The sequence below is a fragment of the Kryptolebias marmoratus genome, linkage group LG17 (genome assembly GCF_001649575.2).
Source record: "Kryptolebias marmoratus isolate JLee-2015 linkage group LG17, ASM164957v2, whole genome shotgun sequence".
In the NCBI taxonomy this organism is placed as follows: domain Eukaryota; kingdom Metazoa; phylum Chordata; class Actinopteri; order Cyprinodontiformes; family Rivulidae; genus Kryptolebias; species Kryptolebias marmoratus.
In genome coordinates this window covers 2,759,718-2,777,443 of record NC_051446.1, presented here as the reverse complement: position 1 = coordinate 2,777,443, position 17,726 = coordinate 2,759,718, and the positions used below count along the sequence as shown (strand labels likewise).

At 36.7% G+C, this 17,726-nt stretch overlaps 1 protein-coding gene across 1 annotated transcript; it reads right to left on the bottom strand.

The window, feature by feature from the left end:
- On the bottom strand, positions 1 to 11,424 carry fezf1 (FEZ family zinc finger 1). The gene is made up of 4 exons (XM_017435378.3): positions 10,404 to 11,424; positions 8,391 to 8,525; positions 5,725 to 5,857; positions 1 to 2,583 (listed from the first exon to the last, which is right to left on the bottom strand). Exons 1-4 carry the CDS (start codon positions 11,187 to 11,189, stop codon positions 2,345 to 2,347), a joined length of 1,293 nt encoding a protein of 430 aa, XP_017290867.1. The 5' UTR covers positions 11,190 to 11,424; the 3' UTR covers positions 1 to 2,344.
- Between the last annotated feature and the right edge of the window lie 6,302 nt (positions 11,425 to 17,726).

Below are 17,726 nucleotides of genomic sequence, written 5' to 3'. Positions count from 1 at the left end.
TTTATTTAAAAAAACAAAACAAAACACATTTTACAGTCATCATCTAAGTTTATTTTTATACACTTTGTTGACATTAAGAAAATGGTCATAGATCACCAGCTTTATTCTTTACCAGATTGTTAAAAGCAGTTCTGGTTCTGGCAGTAAAATCAATAAACTCTGAGTGAACAGGGTTGATGTGTACTGTTCCATCACTGCCACGTCTCTATTTTGATTTCAGTCTTACATCCTGGATCCACCAGTGAGTCTGTTCTATGCTGAATAGAATCACTGAATCATTATCAGATGGAAGTAAAGTTCAGTTTGTCCTCAGTCCAATGAGCTGACTGGTGTCTGGGCCAGCATCAGAGCCAGAGATCAGGGTCAGACCATATGGGATACTTTAGGACCCGAAGGGGTCAGAAAAACACCTGATGTTTCTTTATTTCTTTTATTTTTTCTTCTTAGGATGAAATACTTGGTGGGGAGTCAAGTTTAAGATCAGCAGGCCAGAGAGAGGAGCAGAAAAAACAGGGTTTCCCTCTGTGTTTCATTTGTGGCAGAACATTGGACATTTACTTAAAAAAGTGAAAATGAATCCAGTCCAATTTGATAGAAAAATTTCTTATGAACTTCTGGACCAAGTTTAATGAAACTTTCAGAAATGAACAAATAGTCTACAACTGATTACCTTTTGGAGTCAATCCAATTAAAGATTGTCGCCACTGCTAATCCATGATAACTAACATAAAAACAGCTATAACTCAATCAATTTCATATATTTTGAGTTACCGTTAGATGTGGTAGTGGCTGAGAGTCATTCACAACACATACTGAGTGACAGATTGCTCAGAACAATATTTTCAAGGTTTGACCAAAACGGTTACAACTGTCATTTCTCAACTTAAGATGATAGAGAGACACTCAAGATTAGTCTAAATCTGACATGAAAGGTGGCCAGTGAAGTACATTCCTTCAAGGAATCAAAAGCCTTTAATTTATTTTTCTGGATTTTGAGGTGACAAAAACATAATACTGAGGTAAAAATGTGTTGCCCAAGCTTTGGTAAATGTGAGGAGAAAAGCCATAGGATGTAGTCATTTAACTGAATGAACTCAACAAGAGCAGAAGATTGGTATAGGCCAGGGTTCCGAAACCTTTACAATCCAAAGAGCTATTTCTGCCACTGTCCTCTGTAAATAAAATGCGTCCAGAGCCACAGATTGTACCAGATCTTTGATCATCATCTATGCCCAAAGACCATTTCTAGATTGCTTGTAAGCCTTTCATGGCTAATGGGGTGGGAGGGGTGGGGCATGACCCCTGCACTAGAAGCCTAAAATAATGATAATACATCCTATCAAGGATTATTTTTAAAATTGCTGATTAAAACTATTGTTTGTTACAGTATAAATTTTAAAATTAAAATATTTAATAATATGTTGACATTTATTAGTATGTTTTATATTCCAGGGCCAAAAAAGACCATATTTCTGTAAAGAAGGGGGAAAAAAAGATTTTATTATTGTAACACGGAACTGTGCATATCTATGTGAGTCTTTTCTAAGTCTGTGGAAAATGAATTAAGTAACCCACTTTGAAATAGCAGTATCTTTAAAATGAACATAAAAATCAGTTAGATTTTTATTAGTGACTTTTTATTTTTTTCTAATAAAAACAGATACTTTAATTTACTTACACTGTAATGATTCTTTTTAATCAAAGATAAGCCTTTATATTTAATTCTTAATATCAAATTGACTCGCCTTATTTTTGCAGAACACTATTTTAATGGAAAAAGTTGCAGTTTCTGTTTTTCTTCTCAGCAACTTGGCTTGAAAATATCCCACTGTGTGGCTGGAAGTTGGCTGGAAAATTAATGAAGTGGCTAATGGCCTAATAAGCTTCTAGCATAATCTGATCAACATATTTAGCTCCTTTTATTGTTCATATCATTCTATCACAGACATTTTATTAAAATATTTGGAAAATATTGGACAGAAAAACTGTAAAACTGGCCTTTTCTGTTGGCATTATGTATAACAATAAAATTAATTTCCATGTTAATTTTGGTCAAAGCTACAAAGAACTGCTGCAGAGGGACCAAGGGGCTGCATGTGACACAGAGCAGCAGGTTGCAGATCCCTGGCATAAACATTAGGAAGCATCTGTAGAGTTTGATCAGACTGCAAGCAAAAAAAGTCAAACTTGAGGGGGAAAAAAGTATTATTTACATGTTAGTTGTTATTCAGTCCAATTTTAATGAATATGGCAAAGAAAGTGGAGAAAAACTGAATGTGACTCAGTAATTTATGAACTTTGTTTTTCCATGATACCTCCAGGCTCTTTGAGGGGGGATAGGGGGTTAGTGTTGCTGCGGGGGCGACTGAGCCCCTGCCGGGTCATGCAGCTTCCTGATGTGTTTCTTCAAATCAAAGTTCCTGCAGAAGCCTTTTCCACAGGTGGGGCAGGTGAAGGGCTTCTTGTCATTGTGTGTATGCATGTGGAAGGTCAGATTGTAAACCTGATGGAACGCTTTGCTGCAGATGGAACACTTAAACTGCTTCTCCCCGCTGTGCGTCAGCTTGTGGTTCTTGTAGTTTCCTGCAAAGGTTCAGGGCAGGACATCAAGGAAAAACAATTAATTCCTTACATTATCAACCCAAAATTTACCTCAAATTTCCCACTCCAACACACAGAGACCAGATTAATTCAACATAATTATCACCCGGTGGTGAAGGTGAAGGCAGAGCCATGATGTTTTGCCCATGTCTGCGTTTGTTTGTCTGTAACAGCAAAATATCTAATAGATTACTCAACAAATTTTATTGAACCTCTCAAAAGGTAATCAATGAATGTACATCTTCAATTGATTAACTTTTGGAATCAACCCAATTCAAGATGGCTGCTGCAGAAAGGTAATCAGAAAACTGGCTATAACTCAACCAGTGTTACAGATTCACAGCTAAAATTTGAGTCTGATCCCCAACTTATGTGCTGAGTGCTAACTGTTCACATGACATTTATGTTTAAAACTTTGCCATTAACGTTTGGAGTCAACTCTGTCTGTCTGTTAGTAAAATATCTCATGAACCACTAATGTCTGTATGTAGCATTAGCAAAACATCTAATGGACCCCTGAACTGATTATAATGAAACTCGCAGAGAGTAATCACTGGATCACTGACTGTATATCTACAACTGAATAACTTTTGGATTCAACCCAATTCAAGATGGCCACCACAACCACTTGAACTTAGAAAACATAAAAATGGCTATAACCCAATTTTGCAGATACTGATCTTAGATTTGGTATAACAGTAGATGAGATTAATCACCTAACATATTCTAAGCTCTAACAGACCATACATGATACTGGAGGTCATTACTGAGGGGTGGCAGAGAACACGGGGAGGTACGGGAAACACTGAGAAACTAAAACAAGAAATACACAGTAGTAAATATACCTCAGTATATATAACACCCCTCAGTAATTTCCCTCATTCAGTCTTTGTTCTTCATTCCACGTCCATTCTCACCTGTCCTTGGTTTCCTGGCAGCTGCATCTCTAACATCTTTCTACCAATATACTCACTGTCCCTCCTCGGAACAAGTCAAAACCAACTCAGTCTGGACTCTCTAATTTAGTGTAAAAAAAAAAAAATTCAACAGGGATTGTGTCCATTCAGGAAATTTATTGAGTTCTTGCCCACACCACTTAATCTTATTTTTAACAAAAACAAACTTAAATAGTCCGCTGAATAAACCAACATAGAGCTCATCTGTATGTAAATAACAAATTGGCAACGGCAATACTTACAGAGTATGCTTTGGCCTACATAGACAGTTAAATACAGACCATGTAGCCCTACAACTCTCACTGAATGCCAGCTATTTTTCAGGTTGCTAACAGACAGATTGTGTAACCAGAAACAAATAGGAAGTCATACATGCAAACACAACAAAACTGCCTCAAGATGGTGCTACAACACAAGATATGGACTACGACTAACAAACGACGTTCAAAAGGCAAAACAGTTTTATTAGAACATGAATTCATGCTGATATTATTAATTGTGTTTTATGTTGATATATGTCCAGAGGTGGAAAGTAGCAAATTACCTTTACTTGCATTACTGTTTTTGAGTATGAATTTAGTGTACTTTGTACTTTTTAAAGTAATTGATCCAATATGTATTTTCACTTTTACTTGAATATGTTTTATTTCAAGTATTGTACCTAGTTGCATTTAAAATCCCATCTATTACTGAGTAAAAAACAATGAACATGAACATGGAAATTAAAATCAGCAGAAGAAAATGCAGTGACTGGTCTGTTCCTTACCAGTCAGCCAGTGTATGAGCCAGTTGCAAGTCATGTTCACTGTTAAATAAAAAAAAACTCTGTCCACTCAGTGGACTGGTTCAGGTTCAAATCTGGCTAAAAAAAATCAGGTAGGGAAGATGAGGTGCCCACATCTGCCTCCACCCTCATTAGCCCCACGGTGGGCCCTTGAGCAAGGCCTTAAACGTGTGTGTGCTCACATGTTCGATGGGAAAAATGCAGAGGATAAATTTCCCCATTGGGCATTAAAAGAGTATAATAAATAAATAAACTGCCTGTTATAAATTAACTTTCAGTCTGCAATTATTAGTGTTTACATTGTACAAGTGTACAAGTAATCAAGTTGAAGCAAAGGCTGTGATTCCTATGACCTTTAGAAGAGTGACTGTAAGAAAAAGTTTATTATTACAGCACATTTCAGCATCTAAACCAGGGGTCTATCACCAGTGACTGAGGCCACAAGTGGCTCTTTGGTCCTGCTGTTTCTAGTTTCGAACAAAAATAACATAGAAATTTATATTTATATTCAAAACTCTAGATGCTGAGTTATGTTTTGCAGATTTCTACAGAAATCTGAATACAATTTCTGAGAAGAATGAGACAAACAACAGAAGTAGGAAAACAAATGGGTCAGTTTAAGTTTGTGATTCATTTACCACTTCATCACTGTTGTCTTTAGCTTAAATCAATGAGAAATTGAAACATTTTTAACATATTTAAGAACAGAAAAAAAAGCAACTGTACTCACAAATGGCATCGAAGTAAGACATTCTACAAAAATCTGTCAAATTATTCTGATTACCATAGCAATTAAGACCAGCCTTTGATAAAAACCTAGTAAATGTTGAAGTAAATACAGTATATGTCTTTGCCTTTATTAGAAGAAATTCAATGAGTTGCAATCAAATGTCCAACAAGTTGGCCTAATTTGTTCCCTTAATAATTTATTAGTTTATGCTTTGACATTTCATAGTAGGATACTTAAATAAATAATTTACCAGAAGTATAGACAAGACTCACAGAGTCAGAGTACAGTGTTTAAAGGAGGTAGAACCAAGATCTATGTTTTACTCTACTCAAGAATTAATTTTTCTTTGTCCTAACACATATGCCAACAATCTGTTATAAATCTACAATTTTATAACATAACAAACTAATTTGTATTATTTTTTTTACTTCAAGTAGTACATTTTGTGACTGTGAATTTTATTAGTGAGACAAACAACAGAAATGTCAAAGGTTAGGAAGGCCCTGGTTTAGAACAGTAAAAACTGTTTTTATTCATTGTGGATCAGCAATATTAGGATCAACATCCTGAGTCCCACAGATCCCAGGTTTCTTTGGCACCTGGACACTGAAAACACTAAAGAAGAAATTTGCCAGGGTGTTTCTTCACCTCACCTTTCTGATGGAATCCTTTCCCACAGAACTCACACACAAATGGTTTGTATCCTGCATGGATGCGTGTGTGCGTGTTGAGAGTGGAGCTCCGGTTGAAGGCTTTCCCACACTGGTTACACTTGTGAGGTTTTTCCTGTAAAAACATCAAAGGGGGAAAAAAAAGGGATATCATTGTGGATAATAATAACAATAATAATTAAAACATTTCTACAGACATGTTAAAGGGTTCTGATACAGCTGCTGTCCAAACTGCAACATAACCTTGTAATAATCGAAGTTCAGAAGAAAAGTTTACACCTGTAGAAGAAGTGTAAAAAAAATAAAAAATCAAAGGAAATGTTAAAGCTGCTGCATATTATTGTCACCATGGTAACCACACGCCTGTCTCTGCCATTCGCTGACTGCCAAGTTAATGGAGGCAAATAGAAAGACAGACTGAAAATAAGCCTCAAACAAACAGTTGCTGTGTGGAAACTAAAAATTCTTCAACATGAGCAGAAGTTTCTACAATGTTCTATGTGGGAGAGATGACAAGTTACATATCTTTCCAGGGTAGGAGATATGACAGAGGGCTGTATTTTAAACCGATTTCCTCTTTTGAAGAGAATATATTGTGCTAAAATATAACTAAATCTATGGAAGCTTTGGAGTACACACTTTGCACTGAGGAGATTTGAAAGAAAACCATGTCATTTAACAGTGAAAGACACTGGGTAAACAAAAAAAGTCTATGTTCTGATGTATAATTTGTATACTGTATGTACTAGAAGGAGTTGTGAGGGTAAAAAGATTTTGTTTGCAAAAGATTAGAAAATTCTAGTCAATCCAAAAGTTGAAAAAGTTCAACATTCTGTGGAAAAATCTGTAAAAATCATAAAACTTAAAACTGTAAAAATCACAGTTGTTCTACAGTATGTCTGAGCTATAAAGCTCCAAAGAGGGCTAGGTTTTCTCATCTTTGTCATGATCTGTGTTTTTTTGTTTTGTTTTATGCCTTTTGTTGTTGTGTTGTTTTTCTGTGTTTCCCTGTTCATTTAGTTTTCAGATTTTCTCTCTTGTGGAACCATAATATCTCTGGGGACTGACTATTAGGTAATTACTTTGAATGAAAATTTATCAAGATAAAACACAGCAACAAGTAATACTTTATTAATCTAAGCTTAAATAGTAATTATCCGTTTATCTAAACCAAAATAACTTTTTAAAACAGAATGTTTGGATTTTAGGACTAATGTTTTTGGTTTCTTATCTGTGCAAGAATTTGAAATACTACAGACTATTTTGGTAAATAGTTTACTTTGGAATTTGGTTATTAATTCTGCCAGGTTGTCAGGTTAGTTTTAATGAAACATCCGGTTGGAAATAGATGTTATTTATTAATTTGCATCAGTTAAAATAAGACAGCCAGACCCAAAATCACTTCTATCCATCTTTTATCTTTCTCATCACGCAGAGTTGTAGGTGCCTCACTGGATCAGAGCCAGTCGTTACTTCAACTCTGAGGAACCTGAAGGCTGCTCAGGCCTCGACAGAACCACAACAAAGGGGCAGGTTAAGGCCCAGACCCGGTAAGGGTCAGAGGTCAGTCTTCAGGTTGTGATGATGTTTGCAGAGGAGGCAGCTGATGCAGGAGTCAGGTGATATGCAAACTAGAGTAATTCTTTCTTAACAGCATGAGAAGTTATTTCTCAACTTAAGTTTCTCTTTCTTTTGTCTGCTGGACTAATAATGACAATGAGCAAGCAAAACTGTTTTTCTCAGGTTACAAAACGAGGGGAGGGAGGGAAGAAGCTCTTTACATGCAAAGATGGCGGTAAGTTAGAGGTCAGGAAAAAGGAGTTCTTCTTCATGCTACAGTGTATAATTTACAGAATGAAATTTAAAGCTGAGCAATAAGTTTACTTCTCAACAGAACAGTCTATGGTGCTTCAATGCTTATGCATTAATTACAAAAATAACCATGGTCTAAGAAATAATTTCAGTTTATATCAAATAGAAAAAGATACCTTTAAAATCATGTTGTTTATTGGTTTAAATTTAAACAAAACATAAAATATTGTAATTTCCAAATAAGAAAGCACGAAAGAAGATGTTTGAAATGTCTATCTGTTTGTCACACAGAGTCATCACAAAAGGTCCCAATAAATGTTGTTTTTTTCTGACTGCTGAGGACAGAAACCCTTCAGCTCTTTTCTATTCAAAAACTTTATTTCAGACAGTTTTATTGTCCATGTTTTGTTTGTTTTTTGTTACTTATTATATATATATATATATATATATATATATATATATATATATATATAAAGTGTATGAGGACAAAGCGTTTGTTGAGCTTACTCTACAGTGGGTTTGTGGGGTTCTGAGAAAAAATAAATTTACTGTTTTTGTTCTTTTTTTTGTTCAAATTTTACCTTTGAAAAAGGAAACTAAGTGTCAGAAAAACAGTTCCCAGATCCAGCACCTAGCAGTTTAAATTTAATTCCAGATCCCTGTGTTTTCTTTTATTGTAAAATGCATAAATGCTCGGACTAATTTTGAAGGCTGAGTCCAATCAGCATCAACAGCAAAAATAAATATTTGTACTCAAGTAGACTGACAATGTGCAGCCCTGTAGGTGGAAGGACTGACTGCAGTGTTAACTAAGAGGAACACATACTCCAGCTCACCTGAGTGTGGATGATTTTATGTCTGCACAGCGTGCTTGCCTGACGAAAACCTTTTCCACAAACTTTACACACAAACGGACGCGCACCAGTGTGCACAGGCATGTGGCGTGTCAGATTGTAGTGAGCGTTAAACACCTGAGAGAGAGAACAGAAAACACAGACAAGAAGAATGTTTACAATAATAATAAAAAAAAAAAAAAAAAATAATAATAATAATAATCTAATAACATATTATATGATATATTTGCTTTTCCAGCTTTTGTAAATTTTGTTTATTACATTTAAATGAAAAATTGAAGAAAAGAACACCAATACAATAATAATAAATAATAAAACCAATGAAATTGATTTTACAGCAAAACACTTTGTAAATTATTGTTGATAATGAACAAAAATAAAATTAGCTTTTATCTATCAATATGAGTCCAAAATAACACAATGCTCACTATGATGAATATGAACGATGTAATAATAATAATAATAATAATTATTATTATTATTATTATTATTATTATTATTATTATTATTATTATTATACCTTGGTTAATAAACAAACTGGTTAAATTAATGAAGTTTAAAGTCTGAATCATTGTCAGAAACAGTTATGAGGCAGCAGGTCATGCTGGGTCAACACATTTTTTTTTATTTCAACAAACTGGTCGTGGCGTTGTCTTTTTTTTATTAAATTTTTTATAAAAAATAAACTAAAATAGTAAATAAAACTCTGCCTTTCCAAAAAAAAGTAAATAAATAAATAGAGACATCAGTCTGTTCTCATTTTATCGGAGCATTGCATTTGTTCTAATTTTTTTTTTCACCCAGTTTGTATTTTTCTTTTATAAGAATCCCGGAAATCCAAAATGAGATCAAATAAAGTTTAAATAAAAAAAACAACAACTGATCAACCTCTAGAATGGTAACTAAAGCATCACATCATTTAAGTTCATGACAGAATATTTAACCATGCAAATATACTCTTTTATGGATGTTTTTCTTCTTTCTTTTGGAAAGTATTCATTCAGAAAAGACAATCGGAGCTGAAGGACAGCTAACATTAAGACACCAGGTGCAACAAACCTGATGTGTGATCTTTGCTGAGCACACAAATATTAACGTCCCCTTGTAGTGTGGGAATCTGACCCCCATACGGCTCTGCAATCCAACTATATCAGCTGAAGGTTTTTCTTTCTCACCCCCCCCTTCCTCTTCCTTCCATTATTGTCATGCAAGATCAATTTTATTTGTAAAGAAATGTGGGAGGGTTAGGGTGAACGTGCAAATATATAAGACAAAACATGCCAATTAGAATGGAAACAAAGCTAGATTTAAATTATTTACTCATATTTGACATATTTTTACACATTACATACTTTATTTAAATAAAACTTGCTGCACTAAATAAAAGCTAAATTTATATATGGCCAGTAGTTAGCCAATCAAACAAAAGAAAATGAATTTATATGAAATAATTGTGTTTCAGATGTACACTACACCAATGCACATTATATTCCTGACCTGTGGAAAATATAAACTAATATAGATATTTTTGATTAAATATAGTTTAGTACATAAGGAAAACTATATAGAATAATCCTTTCATCAATGGATTTTTTCATAGCTTATCAAGGCCTCTTTCAAAGTATAAATTAGATAACGAGCATTCTAAAATTAAACACATAAATAATAATAATAATAATAATAATAATAATAATAATAATAATAATAATAATAATAATAGGGGGTTAAATGTACGCTGTTAAGCTTAGACAGCTTTACTGCCAGTTAAAGAATTTATTAAGACACAAAAATAGTAATAAATAAATAAATTTAAATTTTTGGCATAGCTGTCTGAGTTCACCAACGTGCAGTGTTATTTATTTTTTCCTATTATTGCTCATATCATTACATTAAAATAAAATGAACAAGAAGAAATAAAATAAATATTGAAAAATAAAACTTTTAGTACAATAATAATAATAATAATAATAATAATAACAATAATAATAATAATACCTTGCCGCAGACTTCACAAGTGAAGACTTTGGGTTTGCTGCTGGGACAGGGGCCGCTGATCCGGGCCCCCGCCACGGAGCCTTTAAACATGTGGTCCCGCTCCTTGATGAAGTGCTGGATCTGGCCCGGGGACAGCTCCTTGAAGGCCTGGACGGCCTGGACCCCGGACACAGAGAAGCGCTCCCCGGACTGAGGCAGGCCCGGCTTGCTCCTCTCCGCCATCAGGACCTTGTGTCGCGCGCTCAGCAGGTACGAGGCCATCGGGTGCAGGTTGACCAGGCCGGCCGGGGGCGCGCACGGGTCCCCGCGGTCCCCGCTGCAGTTCAGGTAGCACACGGCGCTCACGGCGGGAAGGGGGGACTGGTTGACCACCCGGGGTCTGAAGAGTTTGTACTGGCCCCCGGACTGGCTCACCGCGGCGTCTTCCTGCTGGCTCGCGGAATTCAAGCCGAACCCGAAAAAGTCCGCCGGGCCCGGGAGAGAGGAGGCGTCCAGGTGGCCCGGATCCAGCCCGGTGATGCTGAGCCGGTGGCCCGTTTCGTACCCAAGCGGCAGCAGCGGGATCATGCAGTGCAGAGAGGACGGACACGTGTCAGGTTTCCCCGCGGGGGTGGGCTGGAACCAGGTGGGGAGCGGTATCGACCTGGGCTCGGGGGTTCTGGCCATAATCCGGTCGATGGAGAAAGCAAGGGGCTTACTGCTGCCGCCGCCGGAGGCCGCGGGCTGGCTCCCGGTGGGCAGGGGGGAGCCCAGGATCCCCGCTGGGCGACAGAAAGAACCGTCCATCACCTCCAGCTGCAAAGTGCTGGCCAGGAGCCGGGGGTCGGTGCTGCTCCTCACCGGCCCGCTTCTGCCGGGGGCCCCCCTCCGAAGCTCCAAAGCTCCGCTTATTGACGCCGCAGCTCGTTCGATACGCGCGCGTGGAGCGCCGGGACCTGCTGGTGATTCCGTTCAGAGAGGAGAAACTACATCATGTGTTCAGCTCCCCTCCGTCGGTCTGTGCGCGCGTGGAGAAGGAGGAGGAGGGGGAGGAGGCAGGACTCCACACTTGGCAGGACACCTGCTCCAACTGGAAGTAACTCGCGAAATCTCAAGTCCTCTTGTGGCTCCGCGTGACATCATTTTGGATGTGGACGCGGTGGGCGCGCAGCAACCGCGGGGGTTCGGGGGGCGCTCAGAGGTGTGATGCGCGTGAACCCAGGGCACAAAAAGGAAACAGATATTTGGCAGAAAACACTCCGCTGTCGGCCTCGTGGCCTCGGATCACAAAGTTTTCTTTCTTTTCTGCCGAAAGACACGAACAGAAACTAAAGTCCTTGTTTTTTCTTCTTCTGCCGAGCAGCGCTTTTTACGCACTGCTGATGTGAATCAGTGAAACAGCTTTTCTCCCCCTGAAAGAGGAAGGAGTCTGCGGACTGTCTCTGAGGCTGCAGGCGGAGGAAGGACGGCACGGCAAAACACATCCTTCGAGTCCTGGAAAAGATCCACAAGAAGCCGCTGCACGCCCGCTTTATTATTATTATTATTATTATTATTATTATTATTATTATTATTATTATTATTATTAATAATAATAATAATAATAATAATAATAATAACAGAATCTAATCAGACATTATTAGTAAATAAAAGCACTTTTTTTCTGAATCCTTTTCTCTGCGCAGCACGCGCTGATAGGCCGCCTCACCAGCACGCGCCAAGTCGCAGCTGAACTAAGTTTCATGTCGTTCAGCTGACTTTGGTGTTTGGTTCAGTGTTGTTGGGTTTTTGTTTTTTGTTTTTTTTGTTAGATTTTCAAAAAACAAAACAAACAAAATAACCTTTTATGTTCAACATCCTGAACCCTGGCTCCGCAGAAGGTCACAGATGTTATTTTTATACAACAATAACAACAGCAATATAAATAAATAAATAATTAAAAAAAAATTTAGTAAACAAATAAATAATTATAATAAATAAATAAATGGCATTGTTTTGCTCTAAATGAAATTCTAACTGAACATTCTGCTATTGTGGCCTTTATTTATTTTATTCATGTATAAGGATAATTCCTAACCTCTTTTTTGAATTGTATAATTCAGATTTATTTGTAGCTGAAATCTCTTATAGCCAAACTAAAACAATACACTAAATCCTATGCTACTTTTTTTAAATCACTGAAGACCTTTGATTTTCAATGAACAATATATTTCTTTCCAATAAATTAAAAAAATCTAAATCAATTTGACTGCTTTTGATAAATTTATTGCTGTTTTTGGTGCAAAGGTAACACAAAATAAACAAATCTGAAAACCTCAACAAATAATAATAATAAAACCAAGAACAACATTAATTATATAATTATTATTATTATTATTATACCATGAACAACAACAAAAAACATAACATTTATTATTATTATTATTATTATTATTATTATTATTATTATTATTATTATTATTATGTTGCTGTTGTTGTTGTTGTTGTTGTTGTTGTTGTTGTTGTTGTTGTTCGACTCAAATAAAACAAACCAAAACACAATAATCCTTTTACTGAGGACATACCAGCAGACAGTTTCCAGGACAGCAGCCCTTTAAAGTCTTTTTTTACAAACTTGAATCAGATGAGGACCAAAATAGTTCAAAACTACCAACAAGTTTAAGTAGAGCTCCAATGTTAAGTATCACGTTTTAATCCTTCAGGGGACTTTAAATCTGTTCTTTAAGGAAAGAAATTTAAATGAAGTATTTGCTGATTCAAGATTTTGTGAAGCATCTCTATCCATAAAAGAGATGTTAATGGCAGTAAAACAGAAAGTGGAGTTGGAATGTGTTGTGACCACAAATCCGACTGCAGGTACTATATGTGCTGAGCACTATGGATTCACATTCTGTTACCAAATGTTAAAATTGATTTTCTTTTTCTTAGACAGAATGAATTTTTTCTGTTAAACATACTCTGAAAATGAAAATGAAAAAAAGTTTATTTATTTGGAACATCTGACAGTTTTGTAAGTCATTTGGTCTGGAGATTTTGTTGGGTCATTGCTCCCATGTTAGAGCCATGGTTTGTCAGCTTGTGTTGTATCAAATTTTGCACATTCTTCTTTTGCAGAATCCTTTTACTTGCTTTTGTCATTTAAACATTTTATTGCAGGCTACAGTACGTCCTCTAAAGCAGGCCCATTCAACAAGCAGCCCACGGGCTACATACATTCCCTTCGAAAAAAATCTCTGGCCCTCAGGAAACTGTCAAAATTCCAGACTTATTTGTCTGAAAATAAAGCTTAAAATAAACATATCAGAGTAACTTTTACAGCACAAGCCTTATATGAAGCTAGCAGAAGTCTGCTTCTGTCAATCAGACAATCTTTGATAAACCAGGCCAATGGAGATGAGCAGGGTGGGTAAGCAGATGTTTAATTAAACCAGCCATTTAACCTGTGCAAATGGCTGCAGTATGAGGACAACAGCAAAACGTTGCATTAGCTCACTGTCAGAACCTTTCACAGCCAAAATAAAAGCAGATTTAGAAATTTGACAATCTGAAGGCAAACAGACTAAAAAGCACCACAGGTATCTGTAAAATTGAAATGCTAGCAGTTTTTGTGTTTATTAATGTAGGTTGGTTGTAGCAGCCATCTTGAACTGGACTTACATAAGAAGATAATCAAATGTAGATGCATATCCAATGTTTGGCAAGTTTTGTTACAATTCAATGTGTGATTCATGAGATATTTAGGTAATCTGACAGATAAAAAACATAATTATCCACCTTTGCCAATAATTATTACCTGTTACCCTCAAATGCCCATTTTTTATACATGGCCACTTTGTAAGTGAAGCGGAATATTCCTTCTTTAAAGGGTTGTAATTTCATTCCTGTGTGTTCTTTGAATAGTTGTTTGTTTAAGGAATACAGGGTTCATGTTTTTATGGCACAATGACTTTAAAACATTCACAAAACATACTCTAAGTGCCACTGATTGTGCAACATCAATTGTAGTATTTCTCTGTTAGCAAAATATTTCATGAACCACTGAACTGACTTTAATGAAACTTTCAAAAAAATAATCACTGAATGAACATTTAGAGCTAAATAACTTTTGGAGTTAATTAAAATCAACATGGCTGTCACAGCTAATCAAAATTAGTCAACATAAACATGGGTACAAATCCATTTGTTTTACAGATATTGAGCTAAAATGTGGTGTGGTAGTAGCTGGAAGTCCATCACAACACAGTCTCTAAATCTGACATCTCACAATAGCGCATGAGATTGTATATCAAGTTATTTTCAAGATTTGACCAAAATGGCTACTTTGTCATTTTGCAACATAAAATGATCTTAGTCTAAAAGCTGTGGTGTGAAGGGCTGTGGATGAGATACATTTCTTTAAGGAATACAAGATCTTTCATTTAAAAAAAGACCTAATTAAATGTTCTGAATATTGTGAATGGGCTAATACTAAGTTAGTTCAATCACTTCATACATATGACTGTGCAAATACTTATTAAACTTGTCACATTCAGGCTGATGTGATTCATCATTATCAGCTGATCCTCTGTTTGTAGCATGATTTAAAAAATAAAGAGTCAAACATTGGAGGTTTAAAACACTTTTATTTAACAAATCAGGTACACAATAAGTCACACTGTAAATAAGTATATCTGCCATACAGTGTTAATGTTTTTCCTTTGAACTGGCTGTTTGTTGCACACATTCAATCTTCCACCCAGTTATAGACAACTAATTTCTTCTCAACAAACAACAGTAAACAGCAGCAATGACAAACATCTTCCTTTCAGGTGTTGTTCAGCTTAAGCACAATATTCAAACTAAGATCCAATTTGTCTTTTAGTAATTTGCTTTGCTTTTACCTCAAAAGCAGAACAAAAAGACAGTTTGATGGCATGTCTCTGAGGTCAGAGGTGGAAACAGAACAGGTGTCACAGCACTCCACAACTTATCAGCTGTTCCACAGATACACACACCATGGTTTTCAACACTTTTCCACCAAAAACGTCTATATCAACAACACTGTAGAGCCACAGTAATACTCCTGCAGGAAGTCAGGGTGCAGAGGGGGCTGCCAGAGGACAGGGATGTTTATATACAATGTTAAAGAGTTAGCGGGAATGCATGTTGGCTGCTGCCTTTAGTTTTAGACTAAGATTGTCTTTTAATGACCAGGTCATGTTTTTTAACTCACACAAATGTTGCCAGGACAGCTGTCCTGCACAATAATATCACTAAAATTAGAAACATATTGTCCCAAAACAATGCAGAAAAACTGTTCCATACATTTATCACGTGTCACTGTGGTGTCCAATCCTAGTTCTGGAGGGAAACTATACTGCATGCCTTAGGTGTTTCCCTGCATCTTAGAAGGTCTTCAAGTGCTGAAAAACATGTTAATCACTCAGTCATTCAAAGCAGAGAGACACCTAAAACATGCAGGATAGTGGCCCTCCTGTACAAGGATTGGACACCACTGCCTTATTATCTGGACTATTGTATTTCTTTATTATATGGATGTCCAAAAAAACTCTTTAAAAAGTCTTCACTTGATCCAAAATGCTGCTGCCAGAGTTCTGATAAGAGTTAGGAGAGATCATATTTCTCCAATTTTAGCTTCTCTCCATTAGCTGCCTGTCAAATTCAGAATGGAATTTAAAATTTTACTACTGTCATACAAAGCGCTCAATAAACAAGCTCCATCTTATATAAAAGGTTTTTTTTGTTCCATATTTTCCTAACAAATCTCTTCGCTCTCAGACTGCAGGTTTACTTGTGGTTCCTAGAGTTTCTAACAGTATAACGGGAGGCAGAGCTTTCAGTTCTCAGGCTCCTCTCTTGTGGAACCAACTTCCAGTTTCTGTCTGTGAGGCTGACAAACTGTCTACTTTTAAGATTTGGCTTAAGATTTTCCTTTATGAATAATCCTCTAGTAAGAGTTGGCTTGAGTTTTCTGAGCTATTAATTAGTTATGTTGCTATAGACTCAGACTGCTGGAGGACAAATTGACCACATTTCCTCACTCTGCTGCACTCTTTACTCTCTCTGTGCTTCATGTTTGTATTTGTAATTATTGCTGTCATTAATGTGTTTTTCTTTCCATAGAAACTACACCTGGACCAGTCATTCTGTATTTGTCTTTCTCTTTCCTGTCTGCTCAAATACCTGCCAGTTGAAGCAGATGGCCGCTCATCCTGAGCCTGGTTCTGCTGGAGGTTTCTTCCTGTTAAAAGGGAGTTGTTCCTTTCCACTGTTGCCTATGTGCTGCTCAGGATGGGAGACTGTGACAAAGTGAGGATACAACTCAATCTGCTGGCTTCCATAGATAGATAACCTTTACTAATTGGCTTTTAGAATGTATGTTGATGTTTTTATACAGTGCCCTGAGACGACTTTTGTGGGAATTGGCGTTATATAAATAAACTGACTTTAAATACATCTTGCAATGAGAAATAACAGAGTCAAACCCCGAAAATAACGATCCCATACAGTATTGACAGATGTCAGGCTCAGAGTATGTGTTGGGAATGACTCTCAACAACAACGGCATCAAACTTTAACTCAAGTTAAAACCGTTTTTGTGTTGGCTAATGGGAATTAGCTGTGGCAGCCATCTCAAATTATATTGGTTCCAAAAGTTAATAAATTGTAAATGTATGTCCAATGACTACTTTTTGCAAGTTTTATTTAATTCTGTCCAGTGGTTCAAAAAATATTTTACTAACTCTACAGACAAACACACACTGGAGCAAAAACAATATTGTTTCATCTTCAAGCATCTGAGTGGCGTAAAGCACGGTGAACTGGGCTGCCAAGAAAACCAATGTTATGTGGTTTGGTCATGGAGGCAGTGCTCTCTCCCCTTCTGTGGACTTCACCACAACAAGTAAATGGTGACATTGCTGATCATGTAGAAGTTTACACGTTTGGGAATTTGGCCTGACGCACTCTATTCTTTTAACACCATATCAGTATATTACAATCAAAGATCAAAGTGATACTTGGTTATCTATACAGAAATCGTTCTTCATTTACACTGGCTGCAAAACGAATTGTTGAAAAAAAATTATAGTGACTTAATTTATAGATATGAATGGAAGGGAACTCTTCATAGGTTGGACACAATCTATCATTCTGCAATTAAATTTGTCACAAAAGCTCCTTATACAATGCATCACTATCCATCCATCCATCTTCTTCCACTTATCCGGGGTCGGGTCGCGGGGGCAGCAGCCTAAGCAGGGAGACCCAGACTTCCCTCTCCCCAGCCACTTGGGCCAGCTCCTCCGGGGGAATCCCAAGGCGTTCCCAGGCCAGCCGAGAAAC

Bases quoted from the DNA above. Each gene is read 5' to 3' on its own strand.
- fezf1 (XM_017435378.3), bottom strand. From the start codon at position 11,189: ATGGACGGTTCTTTCTGTCGCCCAGCGGGGATCCTGGGCTCCCCCCTG. The intron at 5,858-8,390 runs GTGAGCTGGAGT...ATGTTTTTACAG, and splicing joins ATAAAATCATCCACACTCAG to GAAAAACCTCACAAGTGTAA. The intron at 2,584-5,724 runs GTGAGGTGAAGA...GAACCTTTGCAG, and splicing joins GAAAGGATTCCATCAGAAAG to GAAACTACAAGAACCACAAG.